The 15,930-nt window shown below is 39.5% G+C and overlaps 1 protein-coding gene across 1 annotated transcript in view; it reads left to right on the top strand.

Annotated features, from left to right (window-relative positions):
• The first annotated feature begins 8,218 nt into the window (after positions 1-8,218).
• The window catches only part of bmp7.1.L (bone morphogenetic protein 7, gene 1 L homeolog), a 52,598-nt gene continuing 44,886 nt past the window's right edge, over positions 8,219-15,930 (top strand). The window contains 1 exon segment of the mRNA NM_001087397.1: positions 8,219-8,879. Within this exon segment, the coding sequence (NP_001080866.1) occupies positions 8,483-8,879 (397 nt within the window). The 5' untranslated portion in view covers positions 8,219-8,482.

Raw genomic sequence — 15,930 nt, 5'->3', positions numbered from 1 at the left:
TTATTGCAGCCAGTCATTAAAGTAAATGAAAATGAAGGATAATGGGCCAAAATTACCTTGTCTCACAATGACTTTAATAGGAACCATTTGAAAGACATAGAACCGGAACTTTTAACCTGAAAATGCTTGTTTTGCCACTTTTTGGGTGTTTCCTTTCTGGGTAGTAAGAACACCAGGAAGAAATTTCTGAAGTTTTTAACCTTGTACTTTTGCACAATATGTGTTTGCATTAATATTTGTTTAAAATAATTCTGAAAAGAACAACCAATAAATGCAAACCATGAGTTCTTCTGGATATTGTTCTGTAGGGACATCTTAACTTTTTTAAAATAGCTGTAATTTTGATGCTGCTCACTGAAACTGTATTTGCTCAAATCAGGCAACAACATAGCAAGGTAATCACGTTTTTGTACCCAGAGGGACAAAATTGACACTTAATTAAGGTTTTTAAAGTCTCTGACAATATCTAAAAACATCTGAAAACTGGACTGTCTAGTTCAAAACCAGACAGGTGGCAATCCTGGTGTACGCTACACATATGCCATTATTCATATATGGTTTACCTGTTTGTTTGTTAGCCTTTGCATTATTATTCTGGAAATACATTGTTTATTTTCATACTATGATGAGACTGATTTTTATTTTTTGTTCAAATTAATGCATTTCAGATTCACAATAAAGAAATCCACTTTGATTACACTAGTGGGATTTTTGTGATAGGTCACTTAAAACAACCTTTACCAGACTAAATACAGGTGGGGTGATTTATTCTGTGTTCTAGGTCCTGTGCATTCAAAGATGTGTCTACTGCATATTAACGGGTTTATTTATTAAAGTCCGAATGCCAAAAACTCGAAAAATTCAAGTTTTTTAGTGGAAAAAAAAACTAGAATTTTTCGTGATTTATTATACTCCCAGGCTGCTAAAAGTCAGATTCCGAATAGCTCCAAGCTGCTGGGTTCCTGTTGAAGTCAATTGCAAAGGTCCCATTTCAAATTTGAAGATATCATGGTCTGTGGTGAGTTTCAGCCAAATATCCCCAAATATCGGGTTTTGGGTGTAAAACCCAAAAAATCCAAATTTTTTCCAAATTCTGTAATTTTAGTTTTGTCTGACTTTTTTTACTTAAAAAATCAGAAAAAATGGATTTTGATAATTAACTCCCTAAATGTAAGGTAATGTGATCCTTGAACGTGGACTAATCTCCAACATGATAATTGGGTGTAACATTCAGTGGCGTAACTACCGGGGGAGCAGGGGGTGCGATTGGGCCAGGGCCCGCACCCCCTCAGGGCCCCCCCGGCAGCTAATGCGCCGCGATTCCCGGTCGTTTCCGGGTGTACGGAGGGGGGCGGGGGGCCCGGCAGCGCGTCCTGTGCCAGGGCCCGCCCCCTCTCTAGTTACGTCACTGGTAACATTTATACATTTCATACATTAGATAATTGTGATTACTTTACTTTTATATAAAAACAACAGACATACATGTAATTAGGTTCCTTTCAAACCTTCATTACTAAGTAGACAATGGTAGGAACATTTTCAAATTATTTTAAAGTATTCTGCAGTTCTCTGGTTTGACATTTTAAGGTTTATTTTTTGGGTCCCACTTCCCCTAGCAGCCTGGCAGTGACTTAAATGCCACACTACAAAATGAATACCAGAGGGCCTAAATGGAATGAAAAGTACTGTAGTAATAATAACAAACAAAAATGTAGCAGGACAGTTAGCCGTGAAGTAGTTAAGGAAATTCATCTTAGCTTGCAATTTAAATTCCAGGTTGAAGAGAGATATAACATAAAAGTAAACAGGTAGGGGATCCATATCCAGAAACCGCTATCCATAAAGCTCAGAAATAGGGCAATGCCATTTTATATAGTCTCCTAATTAAACAAACATTTTACCTCTAAGGGGCCGATTTACTAACAATCGAATTTCATTTTTTTTTTATGAATCTCTAAAAAAAGTGTCGTGTTCCTATTTTTTTTTAAAAGTTCTAAAAATGATAGATTTATTAAGTTAAAAAACACGAAAACCTCTGATACAAAACTTTACCAGGTAAAAATTGTTGAGGTCCTATAGAAGGAGCTGATCCTATTGGACCATTTTAAATCAATTAGAGGTATTCGGATTTTTTAAACATCGCTCAGCATTATTTTCCGTTCTTTTTTTTATTCAGATCTTTTAATAAATGTCATGACATTCGTGGTTTTAGAATGAGTTTAGTCATGGTTTTACAAACCTCTAAAACCACTAAAATTCGACCTATGATAAATAGGCCTCTTAGCTTTTTCTCTATAAAAATAAGACACTGTCATATACAGGTATGGGATCTGTTATCTCAAATGCTTGGGACCTTGTTTTTTCTTCTCCTAAAAATATTTAAACATTACATACAATAAGGTTGTTTTCCCACCAATATGTTTTATGCTAGCTTAGTTATTATCCGGTGCAAGGTACTGTTTTATTATTACAGAGCTCAGAAGGAATGGGTGAATTTGACCCATTTCGCTTTGCCGAAAATTCGCCGACGCCCATTAAAGTCTATGAGTGTCAATTTTTTTTGACGTGCGATGGCATTCAAGTCTATGGGTGTTAATTCCGCTGCGAAACAAGGCAAAAAAATTCGCCCATCCCTACTCAGAACTCCATTTTCGCATGCTGCATGGGATTTACAAAGGTACTTGCACCTACAGATGCTCCTTAACACACTGAGAGCCAGTGGGCCAGTTCAGCCTGTTATGATGAATTATACGCAGTTTTGTGCAAAGTGCAAATTACAGGGCTCAAGGATGTCATTGCATGGGAACCTTGAAATTTATAATTGTATTGAGAAGGTGTAATTTTCATGCTGCACATACCAATACCTGAATGTCCTGCAAATTGTGGGCACCCACTTTTATGCTGAAATTTAGGCTGTGCAGTAGTCACGGACAAAAATCACCTGTATTCATTTCTAGGGCGGTTGACTTTTCTGCCGTAACCAAGATGAATAGGAGGCTTAAGGGCAAAAGCAATGTTTTTAAAAAGATGCTGCTGGAGCTGTATTAAGATTATTCAGACCTGTTATAAAAATTAATGAACGGTTCTTGTATGGTTTAAGATCATGTCAATTTTGTAAATAGTAGCTACTAAGTTGTTCCCAACCCATGTTCTTTTGCGAATTGACCATTATTAGGGAGTTTCCATAGCAGACTCTTCTGGACATTGTATTCTTTCCCAAAGACTAAAAAAAAAGATTTCCAAGACAGCATATTATCTCTTTCCAGTACAGATCTGTTAACTATCTCCCCTTTGTCAGGTTTGCAGGAATGCTGCATTAACAGACCTTATCAGCTGTGTAGCAGATAAAAGCGTGCTACCTCACAGACAGGAACTTGGAGATTCCGGCTAGGTCTGTGTTCTGTCTGTAAAGTTAGTAATAATCTTAGCAGGGGGTGGGGGTGATAAAATTGGGACATTTGGAGCTGGACTTATACCAGCAGCCAATATTAGTTCCTATGATTAACCTTCCTTTTCCCTGATATTGCGTGTGATAAGTTATTTTCTCTTTTTAAATTTCGGTTAGCCATATCTTTTGTACAGTTTTATCTGAGCCAAGTTGGGTCAGACAGCTTAGCAGATATCCACCACCTTCTGGGCAGTTTTGACTCCTTTTGGGTCACAATTGATGTTTCATCTGCCAGTTCACCTTGGAATACCCCATAAACTAAAGCCACAGGCTTTTAATGCACAGAAAAAAAGATTATCTTAAATATCTTAGTTAGTACGGAATAATAAAAAGGAAATGTAAATACAGTTCAATTGTGATAATAATGAAGAGTGATATACAGTTTCATTACAAGCTAGGTACAGTAGAAGATGTAACTATTTATAATAGGTATTAACGTCTTAGTTGTTACAAGTTGTTGCTTCTTTTTAACAGACCTGCTCACTTTCTGAGTTTGGGTGTATTTAGAGTCTGTATATTGATTTTACATTTTACATTACAGTAAATGGCTACTTATTTTGAATCCACAGAAGGCTTATAAGTTGTATAAGCTTTGTATTGACCAACAGTTACACGTTTTCATCACTGAGAAGCTTAGATGGAATTCCACAACTTAAATATGACTCCATATTCTATTGAGACCCTGCAGAGAAAAAAAACAAGGCATTTCAGAGGTATATACTAATATATTATTAATGCTTATCCTGTATCATTACCCCATTTCCTATAAGCAGTCATTCTGGTTTTCAAACATCAATTCCAGAGTAGACAAACTGGATTTTAATGTCAGAATGTGCATATAGGAATATCAACAATAACATCTGTATGTTTCACAGATCATCTAGTAGCAAGCTTCAATACTAGCGTAAGCGCTAAATGAATTTCTTGGACTCGATTTCAGTATACTGAAGGATGTCAGTCCACAGGATTAGGGGTATGCTCTATTATACAAAAGGAGATCTTTGTAATGCTGAGAGCCATTGGAATGGAAAGGAGGCGCCCCGGTGCTGGAGGAAACTTAGAATTTGATGGAGCGATAAGAAGTGCTTGGCTCATCCAGTTTCAGTATTTTTCCATCAATTTAAAAAATTCAGATATGGAATAGATTTTTAACCAAGCTTAGCTGCAAAATATAGACTGTGAGTAATGTGTACTTGCAAAATGACAGTTTTATGAAGCTGGGTTTTCTTCCCAGGATTCCTTCTGCTTTGCATAACATTGAGTAGAGGATCTCCTCACCCCAAAAGGTTTTCATAAACATTGTAGATAAAAAGCAGCACTTCCATCATCATCACTTTTTTAAAGGAGAACAATAGTTGAAAACCTTTCATTCAAAACTTCCCACATTTTTTAATTCAAACCTTAAGTTAATAGGCCATGTAACATTTATAATTTTACTGCATTTAGCAAAGCTAAAAACATTTTTCATGGAGTACCCTATGGGCCAAAGCTCCCCTCTCCTGGGTTTTATGCATAATTATGGTATTTTTGGCATTGTACAGGTCTCAACTACAGAAGCGTTTTGCTTTATTGGGGATCATCAGTGCAAAGCAGGGTTTTTCTGATCTGTGCTTTAAAACCTAGTGGTTTTAGCTTATCGGATATTCCATGAAAATGTAAATTTTAGGAGTAAACCTGTTCATGTGAAAACTCAAATGTGATAAATGTCAGGAAATGTTTCTTTGACAATTGTGCATGATTTCCATAGACGTTTATGCAAAAGCAACTTGAGAATTTTCAACAACTTGAGTTAGTGGGGTGGTAGAGAGATCCATTCAAACAGAAGCAGTTGTGTCCATTGGTAAGAATGGAACATGCCAACGTTAAGCTTCTAAATTTGTTTTAAAATAGCGCCAAGGCAGAAATCACGAGAAAAACAGATAAACGCTAGAGAAAATGGTTTTTTTTCATCATAGTTTAACTAACATTAAGGGGGTTATTTATCAAAATCCAAAAATATCTAACAATCTTCTAAAAACGACTCCGACCATTGGAGGAAACTCGATAAAATCTTGGAAAAATCAGAATACCGCAACTTTTGGGATTTGCAACTGAAAACGTGAACTTTTTCGGATTTGATGCCTGAAAACCAATTTTGATAAATAACCCCCTTAATGTTAGTTAAATTATGATGAAAAAAAATCTTCAGATTATTGCACAAAACCCATCGCAGAGCAGGATATCTTCGGGACGTCTCCAATTGACTTCTACATGAACTCGGCAGATCTGAGTTGGAGTACTTTTTTATTCAGTTTAATAAATCCCAAAAAATTTGAGGTTTTTCTTCCATGAAAAAATCAAGACTTAAATAAAAAAAAAAAACCCTGATTTCAAACTTTAATAAATCGTCCCTCAAGTGTTCAGCAGCAGTGTGGTTAGTGACCTGCAAAAGGTGGTGCAATGTAGATGAACTAAATGCTGCATCTGCTGCGTCTCTGGTTGTAAATGAATAGTTGTTAATAATATTAGTGTTCCGCAAATGTATTTTTTTTATATATATTTGGATGGGAAGACAAGTAATACACAAGGAAGACTCGGCACAGAAGCACCTGTAGCGCCACTCTTGCTCAGGACAGACTTACCTGCTGGGCATTCTGATTCTGTGATTGGCTGTTTGCAAAAGTGAATCGTAAGCGGTGAAGCGTCATGTTAAACTTTGCTTTGCGTCTATATTGAGCTCTCTGCAGGAGAAAAAAATATACTTTGTATGGGAGACAAATTTAGCTTTATGGTTTTGAATTATTTGCTCTCTTAAAATGTGGTTTTGAAATTATGGCCAGTCACCACTGATACATTCCTCTATAAATAATAAGAAAACAGCAGTAATAGCACTTTTTACACTGTGGTGTGCAAACCATCCAAAACCACTATGCAATACTATTCTTCAGCAACTTTTCATCGCCTCTATTTGTCTATTGTGGAGCACTATCCTTAACCCTTTGAGTGCTATAGTTGTATAATCTACATTACCACTATGCCAATGTTGATGTTTCTGTGTTTCTGTAGCATCTTATTTCGAAACAACGTTGGTCCTGTGTTTGTTTTTTTTTGTTTGTGTTGGTTTAAGAAATAAACATTTATTGTGCAATGATTCTAACAAGAATGATGTCATTTCCCAAGTTATCGTGTATGGGCACATTTACAACAAAATAAATTTGGGATGTGGGCTGCTTTTGAAAGTTCCTGTTCTATTTAGTGGTTTGGGTGTCATTGTAGCTTACCTGCCTCTGCCCACTAGAAAGTTTGCAGCAGTATAAATGTTCATCAATATCTGACATTATTACCCTAATATGTGTATTAATAGCACAAGCTAAACTGGCCCAGAATGAATGGGATGAATAATGTAAGATCTGCCTGAATTTGACCATACAGTAGATATATCTTTCAAATCCTATTAAGATAAGGAAGTGTATCATGTATGCCGTCAAGGCTTGCGTTCCAATTGCACTTTGCCCTAAAGCTGGCCATTAACTCAAAGATCCCATCATTCAAATCCTCGAACGATCGGACTTCCCCATCTCACGAACTGCCACTAACCTTCAGTTTAAAATAAAGTAGTAAAAGAACAGCCAATGTTCTTACGAAAATTTATGTCCGACAAAGCTGGTAACAGTCTCCCACTGAAAATTGTGCGATCGGCAATACATGCAGAGATATTATCGGCAGCCGACAGAAATATTTTATCCTGGCCAATCGTCTCCATGGAATGAAAAATGTCGGGACTCTCCACACACAATCAGAAAATCGTACGAATCTAGGATTCGTACGATTGGATGTTTGCGTCTATGGCCAGCTTAAAGGTGGTCATAGACGCACCGATAATATTGTATAAAGCAAATTTTCATACGATATTCGTTGCGTGTATGGTGGTAGACGAGCTAATTGATATTGGAAGAAGACTTGGACTCGGCTTGTCAATCGGGCTGGCTAGAAAATTTTAATTGGGTGCCTTTGAAGGCACCCGAACATTTGCAAATGTTAGTGCAGAATTGATACAGGTAAAATTCTATTGTTCTTATCAATATATCTGATGATTTTGCTCTACACGTGTGTATTGAAACAAACGAGATCTTTTCTAGGAAAGATCGTAATTGTAATGTGTATAGCCATCTTTAATGTCATAAATTACTGTTTACCAGGTAGGGTTGCCAGCTGGCCGGTAAAAATGATGCTTGATGCCAATGTTATTAATAGGAAAAAAAGATAAATATATAGGTATTTTTTTCCAGAAAAGGTGGCAACCAGAATACCTGGGGTTTATATTTGTTTATATTTGTTTATATTTGTTTTAACTGTCATTTATTCCTCATATTAAGATTGCAAGCTCTCCATGCAAGCATTGGAGGACAGGGCCAGGTTTGACCACTGAACTACCAGTACAGAGCTGTGTGCATTATTAGCATCCCTCCGGGTTTATAGAATGTCTCAAAAAGCCTTCCCTATCAGAGGAAAGGAAACTAGCCATATATATGCTTGTGCCCTCCAGTTGAAATGATAATGAGACGCAGACAGTCCTTAATCTGTTTACTTTCAATTACCAAATAGACAGTGGCCCACCCTTGTCTGTAGTCTTGCAAACATCCTGAAAGCAACCTGATGGGATTCACGGTGCGGTTATTTCTTTCTCTCTGTTTATGCCCTCCTTCTTACTGCCTGCTCCTCCCACCACATTCAGTCTCCTGCTGGCTCCGTCTGCCTTCACAAGCCACTTAGACTTTGCTAGTGAGACAGAGAGGACAGATCAGACTCTACAGGGCAGAAAACACAAGGATTAATCTATATATATATCTGTCTTCCTTTGTACTGTGGCATTCTACAAACTCTTACAATGACTGGGTTCAGCTGATGCAGAGGAAGCCTCCAGCTGTCTTAAGTTAGGGAGAACTTTAGCTGAGAGTTGGATGCACTGGTTTGATTTAATGCTCATTTATTGATGGTCTCCCCTTTGGAGAGAAGGGCAGGTGCTGTAGGTTTTGCCGTACAGATCCAGGGGAAATGAATGTTCTGCAAAAGAACAAAACAGGTTCTGTTCTCCTTTGGACATACTTCTTGTGGAGGATCATCCTGGCTGACTTCACCTTGGACAATGAGGTGCACTCTAGCTTTATCCAAAGGAGGTTGCGAGGCCAGGAGCGCAGGGAGATGCAGAGAGAGATTTTGTCCATCCTGGGGCTGCCGCACAGACCCAGACCCCATTTGTATGGAAAGCAAAATTCTGCCCCTATGTTTATGCTGGATTTGTACAATGCTATGACAGTGGAAGAAGAGGAAGCTGAAGGCTTCTCTTATCCATACAAGCCCATCTTTACCACCCAGGGGCCACCGCTGGCCACCCAACAGGACAGCAACTTCCTCAATGACGCTGACATGGTTATGAGTTTCGTTAATCTAGGTGAGTACTTTTATGCCTTACCTCTTGCCTGGATATTGCTGAACTATTTGTTCCAGGTTTCGTATATATACCTTGTCACATTGGTTCATCTGGTCACAAAGGGTTAAAGCATTTTTTTGTTGGCAGGAGTTTATTGTACCACAGTTTCGGTAACATTTCCCAAGACTTACTAGTTCAAATAATATCCTCTAGGACAGAATTCTAGCATCGCTCCAAATTAGATTGTAAGCTCTTTTCATTTACCCATGTGTGTTTACTTTCTTTGCTAATTAGCAATGCAGGAGTCATATTTGGCCACAGCACTTTGTTTGCAGTTTGTTTGGAGTGCCTTGCAGGGTATATTCTCAGGTGGAATGGTCTAGCTGCCTGTTACATCCGAGCAATTTCTTGGGATTGTACATGATCCGACAGGTCTCCACACTTCTTTTGAAGTAGCAATTACTGTACAGAATAAGAAGAGAGCAGGAAATTCTGAGCCCAGCAGAGTTCAAAGCAGAACACTCAGTGATTCACACTACGAAAATGAGCACAAATGGACTAGAGCCCTATTAGAGAGCTTAATAACATCCTTCAAACTGCATTGCTGCACCTCCCTTTTACTGCTTGTGTCTTTTATGCAAGGGATTCTCTAATGCGCCTTTTCAAGGAAGATGCATAATGTAACTAGTTTACTGAAAGCTTTGTGCATACACGGAACAGTCTCCCAGCATGGGGTTGTGCAAAGTGTTTTATTAATGGGACAGAAAAACAGATACCGGTTTTGAAGGGTTGAAGTGATAAAATCTCAAGTTACATAGGTAGGCAATTTTCAGACAGGCTGTGAGTAATGCAGTTTTGCAATATTACAATTCTTCTCCTAGAATGTTATGCCTGATTCAGATTTCCTCTTTTCTATAGATCAATAGAAAACCAAAATTTTGCTATCAAATGATTGTTAGGTTGTTGAGTTTTTATTGTAACGAGCAGGAAATAAACAACTGGTGTCATGTAAACAGTGTTGTAATATTTTGCCTGTTGTTGTTGTAAAATCCCCTCGTAGCACGAACAACCTTTCCAAGCAATCTAGAAGACAGGCATGGGAACACATCTGAGCTCTTGAGAAGACTACTAAGGCCAGAATTTCTGGTTGGGGTAAAGATAACTTCTTGTAAGGGTGGTGGCACACGTGGCGATTCTGGGGAGATTAGTAGCCCAGCGATAAATCTCCTCTTCTTCGTGAATCGCCAGCAGGATGGCACTCCTTGGTTTTCCGAAGTCGACCAAAGTTTCCTTGTGATGCGACTTCGGAAAATCGATATGAGTGCCATCCTGCTGGCGATTCACATTCTTGCCAGTGGGAAGGCATTTTGTCGAGATTAGTCGCCTGAAGAAGAGGATATTTGTCGATGGAGGCTTATCTCCCCAGAATCTCCACGTGTGCCACCACCCTAAAGGGATATCATCCCACCCCCCTAAAAAATAATAGTTATACAATACTGATAGTATAGACATTGCGATGAAATAGTAAGCACTCATCTGTGTACTGGGAAAACCTTTCTATAGCTCCATTGTTTTTCCTTTGTGAACTTGGATAATTAGACTGTCAGCAGTAAGTTGGAGGAACAACAGTCAGAGAAATAATGTTTTACCCATATTTCAAGCAGGTGTCTCGTCTTTGTATTTTACATTTTAATATTTTGCATCTATAATGGTTCAAACAATTAAACCAGAAGCCTAAGTTAAGCTTAAGATTAAAATGGGGTGACACAAAGTTAAGATGACATACACAAATACATGTGCTGATTTGCCGAGGTCGCCAAACAAGTACATCTTTGCCAAACATGTGCAGGGAGAAAGTAGGCTGATCCGATCATCTGCCTAGGCGCCAGTTAGATTCTAACACACATCTATTGAGATCTGTTGGGAAAGGACCACACCAATGGGCAATGTGGTTCTTCTTCAAAGGGATTTTCAAACTTTCTGGGTAGATATCTGCCTTATTGAAGACCAGGTATCTTTTGCGCAGGCCTACATTGAGGCCCCATAAATGGCTAGAGTATCTGGTAGATATAGAAGTTTAAAAGAAAACAGTGGGAAAATATCAGAATGGAAAAAGTTTTCATACTCATGACATTTGGGCTTTGTTTGTGAAGTGCATTTGGGCTTTGTTTGTGATGCGCAGGGAAGGAAGTACTAAGGAGCACAACGTTGTGCCTCTTAGAGCTCATACTCATTCCATGTTCTGGATGCCATTGGATGCCCATAGTCTGGACCTTCTACTCCTTCTACTCTGGAAATAGACCAAGATGCACTACTGTTCATAATAGAGCCTAAATGTCAAAAAAATAGTGCAGTTAGAAAAAATTAGTTAAGTTTATAAAAAAGCTTTATAGTCTAGCGATGCCAATCTGGAGGTCTATGGGCCAGATACTGTATGACCCTTCAATAGATTTTTATTGAACAAGCCTGCTCAAGATCTCCATAGACCTCTTTGCAGGAATAATTTGGCTCCAAAACATATAAAACAGCGCATAAAAATGTCCCATGGCATGAAAAACCTTGGCTAGTACTGGTCTAGGGTTAAGAGTATAGACTTTTGTACTTGCATGGACAGTGTATTTCTTCATACGACTCATATGTCTTGCTTTATGGCAGGGATTGTATGGCAGTTTCCTAAGTGCCTCTTGGTCAGGACAGGCCATTGTCAAAAATAGGTCTTTAAAAAAAATGCCATCACACAATAGGGTTCTTGGGAGAAAATAGCAAAAAATGTGTAAAGAGGGCCAAAGATGGTTTTCTTCATTCCAGTGCTAAGAATACACCAATAGCAGCAACTTCCTTTAGTGATAGATTTATTTATATGATGTTTTGAGAATTGTGGAAAAAAAAAATTCTACCCTACAGATACATTTCAACCTACTGCATGATATAGGGTAAGTGCAGACTACCCGCAAGCTATACTCTTGTGAAATAATTGCCTTATTCTAAATCGCTAAGGCAGATCAGCTTATCGTGCTCCCTCTTTCAACAACCAGGCATTTAGGGAAGCCTGTAATCTCTAAGTTATGGAAAAGGAGGTGGTAACAGGGCTCACAATTATTTTTAAACTTGAGACAAGAAATGCAGTGGTGGTACACTTGGTGTACCAGTAAAAACACACAATACATTGAATGGGTACAGGAAGAATGGACTGTGTTAGGAATGTTAAAAAGTACGTGAAATTGTTGTAATTTTCTGTTGTGGTGGGGTCTAATAAAAGGAATCCAAAACGCATGGCATATATCTAAAAGCCTTAAACAGAATCCCAATTAAACATCAAATTGGCAGACTAGATGGGGCAACTGGTTCATTTCTGCTGTCAAAATATATTTGTCTATTTCAGTATAAATAAGTGTACTACTTTCCAAACACCAAGAGAGAAAACACAGAAATTGCAAATGATATGAGAAAACATAGTTGTCTATCCAAAAATTCTCATAACATGGTCATCAAAAAATGTATTGGATCACTTCTTCCTCCACCCACATGAGGTTTGAAAAGGACAATAACAATAAAGGCGTTATTTATCAAAGGTCGAGTTTGTGAGGTTTTTTTTCTACCTCCAATAAACTCACAACTCGAATGTTTGCTTATTTATGAAAAAACCCCAATGTAAAAAACCCGGTTGAATGCAATCGGGGAAAAAAACTTGAATACTTAGATTTTATCGAGTTTTAGGCTAAAAAACATGACTACTCAAATTTATTGGGTTTTGGAACTCAAACCACCATAAAAAACCCAAACATCATGAATGCAAAAAACATCTTCAAATGGTTAAAGGGACCTCTGCCATTGACTTTTACATGACCTCGACAGGTTTTATTTATTAGAGGTCGAGTTGTGTTTTCCAGAAAAATTTGAGTTTTTCTAGGGTAGTTTCACTCAGCTCTATTCAGTGTTTGGGAAGATATAGATTGTCAAGGTTTTGATGATCATGTTCAGCAGAGAACACAACAAACTGTAGATGCATGTGATGATCAAATTAGCCTGATTTGGCCAACTACCTGGGTGGCCAATGTGATTAAAGGGCATGTATGGTCAAAATTTTTAATCTCCCTTTGGCTTTTTGGGAATGAATAGAAGGATTTTTCAAATTGCAAATAATCATTTTTTTTGGCGTTTTATAGCTGCTCACAGCACAATCATATCCCCCACATACCTGCTCTTCTGCAGCAGCGTGCAAAACCTTCATGGTAGTGATGTGTGGTTTACCCGTGCGTCGGGTGGGTTCAGGCCGACCTCGCACTCTTTCTTGCGGGTGGTGGATGGGTGTGGGTTGAGCTCTTCTTCTGCTCTCCCTGCCCGCCACCGTCAAATGCTGACTTCCGGGTTCATCTTTTATAGACGATGAGCCTGCTCGGCCCGCCCCTTTTGTGAGGTCATCGGCGGGTCGGTGCTAGGGTTGCCACCTGCCCGGTATTTTACCGGCCTAGCTTCTTCTAGCGTCCGTGGCGTGGCCCCCCCTTTTAAAGGCACGTCCCACCCCCTTTGAAGTCACGTCCTGCCCCTTTGAGGCCCCGCCCCCGGCAGCCGGTAAATTTTTTTTTTAAAAGGTGGCAACCCTAGTCGGTGCGGGTCTATAAAAGCAACGCGGAAGTCGGATGCAGGCGGGCGTGAGCTAAGGGAGGGCAAGTTAGGGTCGGGAAAATCCCGACCCGCACATCACTACTTCACGGCCCGTGGCCGTCTCTTCTTCTTGGCCACCTGCCTCTTCCGCTAGCCCTGCCCACCTACCAATAAAAAATGAGTAGGTCATTTTTATTGGTAGGCGGGCGGGACTAGCATAAGAGGCCACGGGTCATGAAGGTTTTGCGCGCTGCCGCAGAATGAGCAGGTATGTGGGGGATATATGATTGCACTAAAAAACGGCAAAAAATATATAAACTTTTGCATTTATAAAAATCTTTTTACTCACTCCCCAAAGCCAATTGTGACCATACATCACCTTTAAAAATCAGCTGATTGACAACCTTCAAATGAGCTGATCTATACATAATTCGGGCTTTCATGCAGCTTCCCATCTGCCTTTTGTGATCACTTTAATACATTTTTTGATAATGCTTTTTTACAGGTGTATTTAGGGTGAGTGTCTTGAGAGCCAAAGAAGAGCCTTAAAGAATATTGATAATAAATGTTGACAGCAACCTTTGGATTTGGCTCTAAGATGGGAGTAACTGCAATTCATCATGAAGCCTACTTAGGCTTATCTTGTCTTACAGTGATTTGTGCTGATAGACCAATGCACAGAACTACTAATCTGAGATACAATTATTCATACTTTTGAAAGGATTGAATTGTTGCGAGTGGTATTTTCTTAATGGATTTTCTCATATTTTTCCAAATCCCTTTAGGGCTTTATTCTTTAAAAAGTTTCCTTTGTATCATTTACCATGGTGAAAACTGATTTAGTTAGCATTAAGTTATATTCCTTTGCAGTTTTATCAAATCCTCATTCATTTTATGTTCATCCCTCCCTTGAAATGTGTCCTCTGTAGCTAGAAAGAATTCAAGCGAAGCTGGAACCAACACTAGTCTTAATTAGTGATGGGCGAATAAAGTTGGCAGGCGCGAATTTGCAGCGTTTCGGCTAATAAAAATGTTTGGACGCGCGTCGGAAAAGTTGCTTGCCTCAAAACCGTCACACATCAACATTATTTGGACGCCCATTGACTTTAACTCTGGCGTCAAAATTGACGTGAGCGTCAAATTTCTAGTTTCACTAATTTTTAGGCAAAGCCAAACAGGAGAAATTAGCCCATAACTAGTCTTAATCTGTCTGTATAAATCTCTAAAGATGACCATCGATGTGCCAGTTTTCAGAGTATCGAATTGATCATCAGCAATTCTTTTTTTATTGCATAATTTGGCCTCACATGAGGATGCGCTGATCCAACCAACTGACCTGCAGCTGATCCAACCAATTGACCTGCCCCAACCTTTTTTTACCAAGGATCCACATTCAAATGTAAAAAGATTTGGGTATTTGGGTGATTGGGTATTTGGTACCCCATGTGTACTAGCAGCTTAAAGGAGGCTTTATTTTGCAGTACACCTGGTCTTTATGCAACCAAAAGTTGCCTCCAAGCTTGGCATTCAAAAATAAGCACATGCTTTAGCGCAGTGGTCCCCAACCGGTGGCTCGTGAGCAACGTGTTACTCTCCGGACCCTTGGATTTTGCTCCCAGTGGCCTCAAAGCAGGTGCTCCTTTTTGAATTTCTGGTTTGGAGGCAAGTTTTGGTTGTATAAAAACCATGTGTACTGCCAAACTGAGCCTCCTATAGGCTGACTGTCCATTTTAGGGCTACGGAATGGCCAATCACAACCCTTATTTTACACCACCCAGTAACATTTTTCATGCTTGCGTTGCACCCGACTCCTTTTACATGTGAATGTGGCTCAAGGGTAGGGATGTAGCGAACCGCCGATAATGTGTTCGCGAACGCCGTTCGCGAACACCGGCAAAATTTGCGAACAGTTCGCGAACAGTTCGCGAACTTCGAACATCCGAAAATCGTTCGATTCGAACGATCGAAGGATTTTAATCGTTCGATCGAACGATTTTCGTTCGAATCGAACGAAAATCGTTCGATTTTAGCGATCGAATGGTCGAATGGTTGAACGATTTTGACGCGAACGCCTATTGGCGAACGTCGCGCGACGTTCGCGAACTTGCGGCGGACGCGAACAGCCGATGTTCGCGCGAACAAGTTCGCCGGCGAACAGTCCGCGACATCCCTACTCAAGGGTAGAAAAGGTTGGGGACCATTGCTTTGGGGCCACTAGGAGCAACATCCAAGTAGTTGTTGCTGGCAAACCACTGATTGTGGATCACTAGCCTTAAGGTGGCCATAGACGTAGAGATCCACTTGTTTGGCGGTGTCGCCAAACAAGCAGATCTCTCCCCGATATGCCCACATTGATGTAGGCGATATCGGGCCCAACGATTGGATCATAAGGCATTCAATACGGGCGTTTGGATTGCGGGACCACATACACGCACAAATGCGCCCGCGATTTCGGCCAGATATCGAT

This window comes from Xenopus laevis, chromosome 9_10L (genome assembly GCF_017654675.1).
Source record: "Xenopus laevis strain J_2021 chromosome 9_10L, Xenopus_laevis_v10.1, whole genome shotgun sequence".
Lineage (NCBI taxonomy): Eukaryota > Metazoa > Chordata > Amphibia > Anura > Pipidae > Xenopus > Xenopus laevis.
The sequence above is the reverse complement of the archived record's forward strand: the minus strand, read 5'-3'. Positions and strand labels throughout refer to the sequence as shown.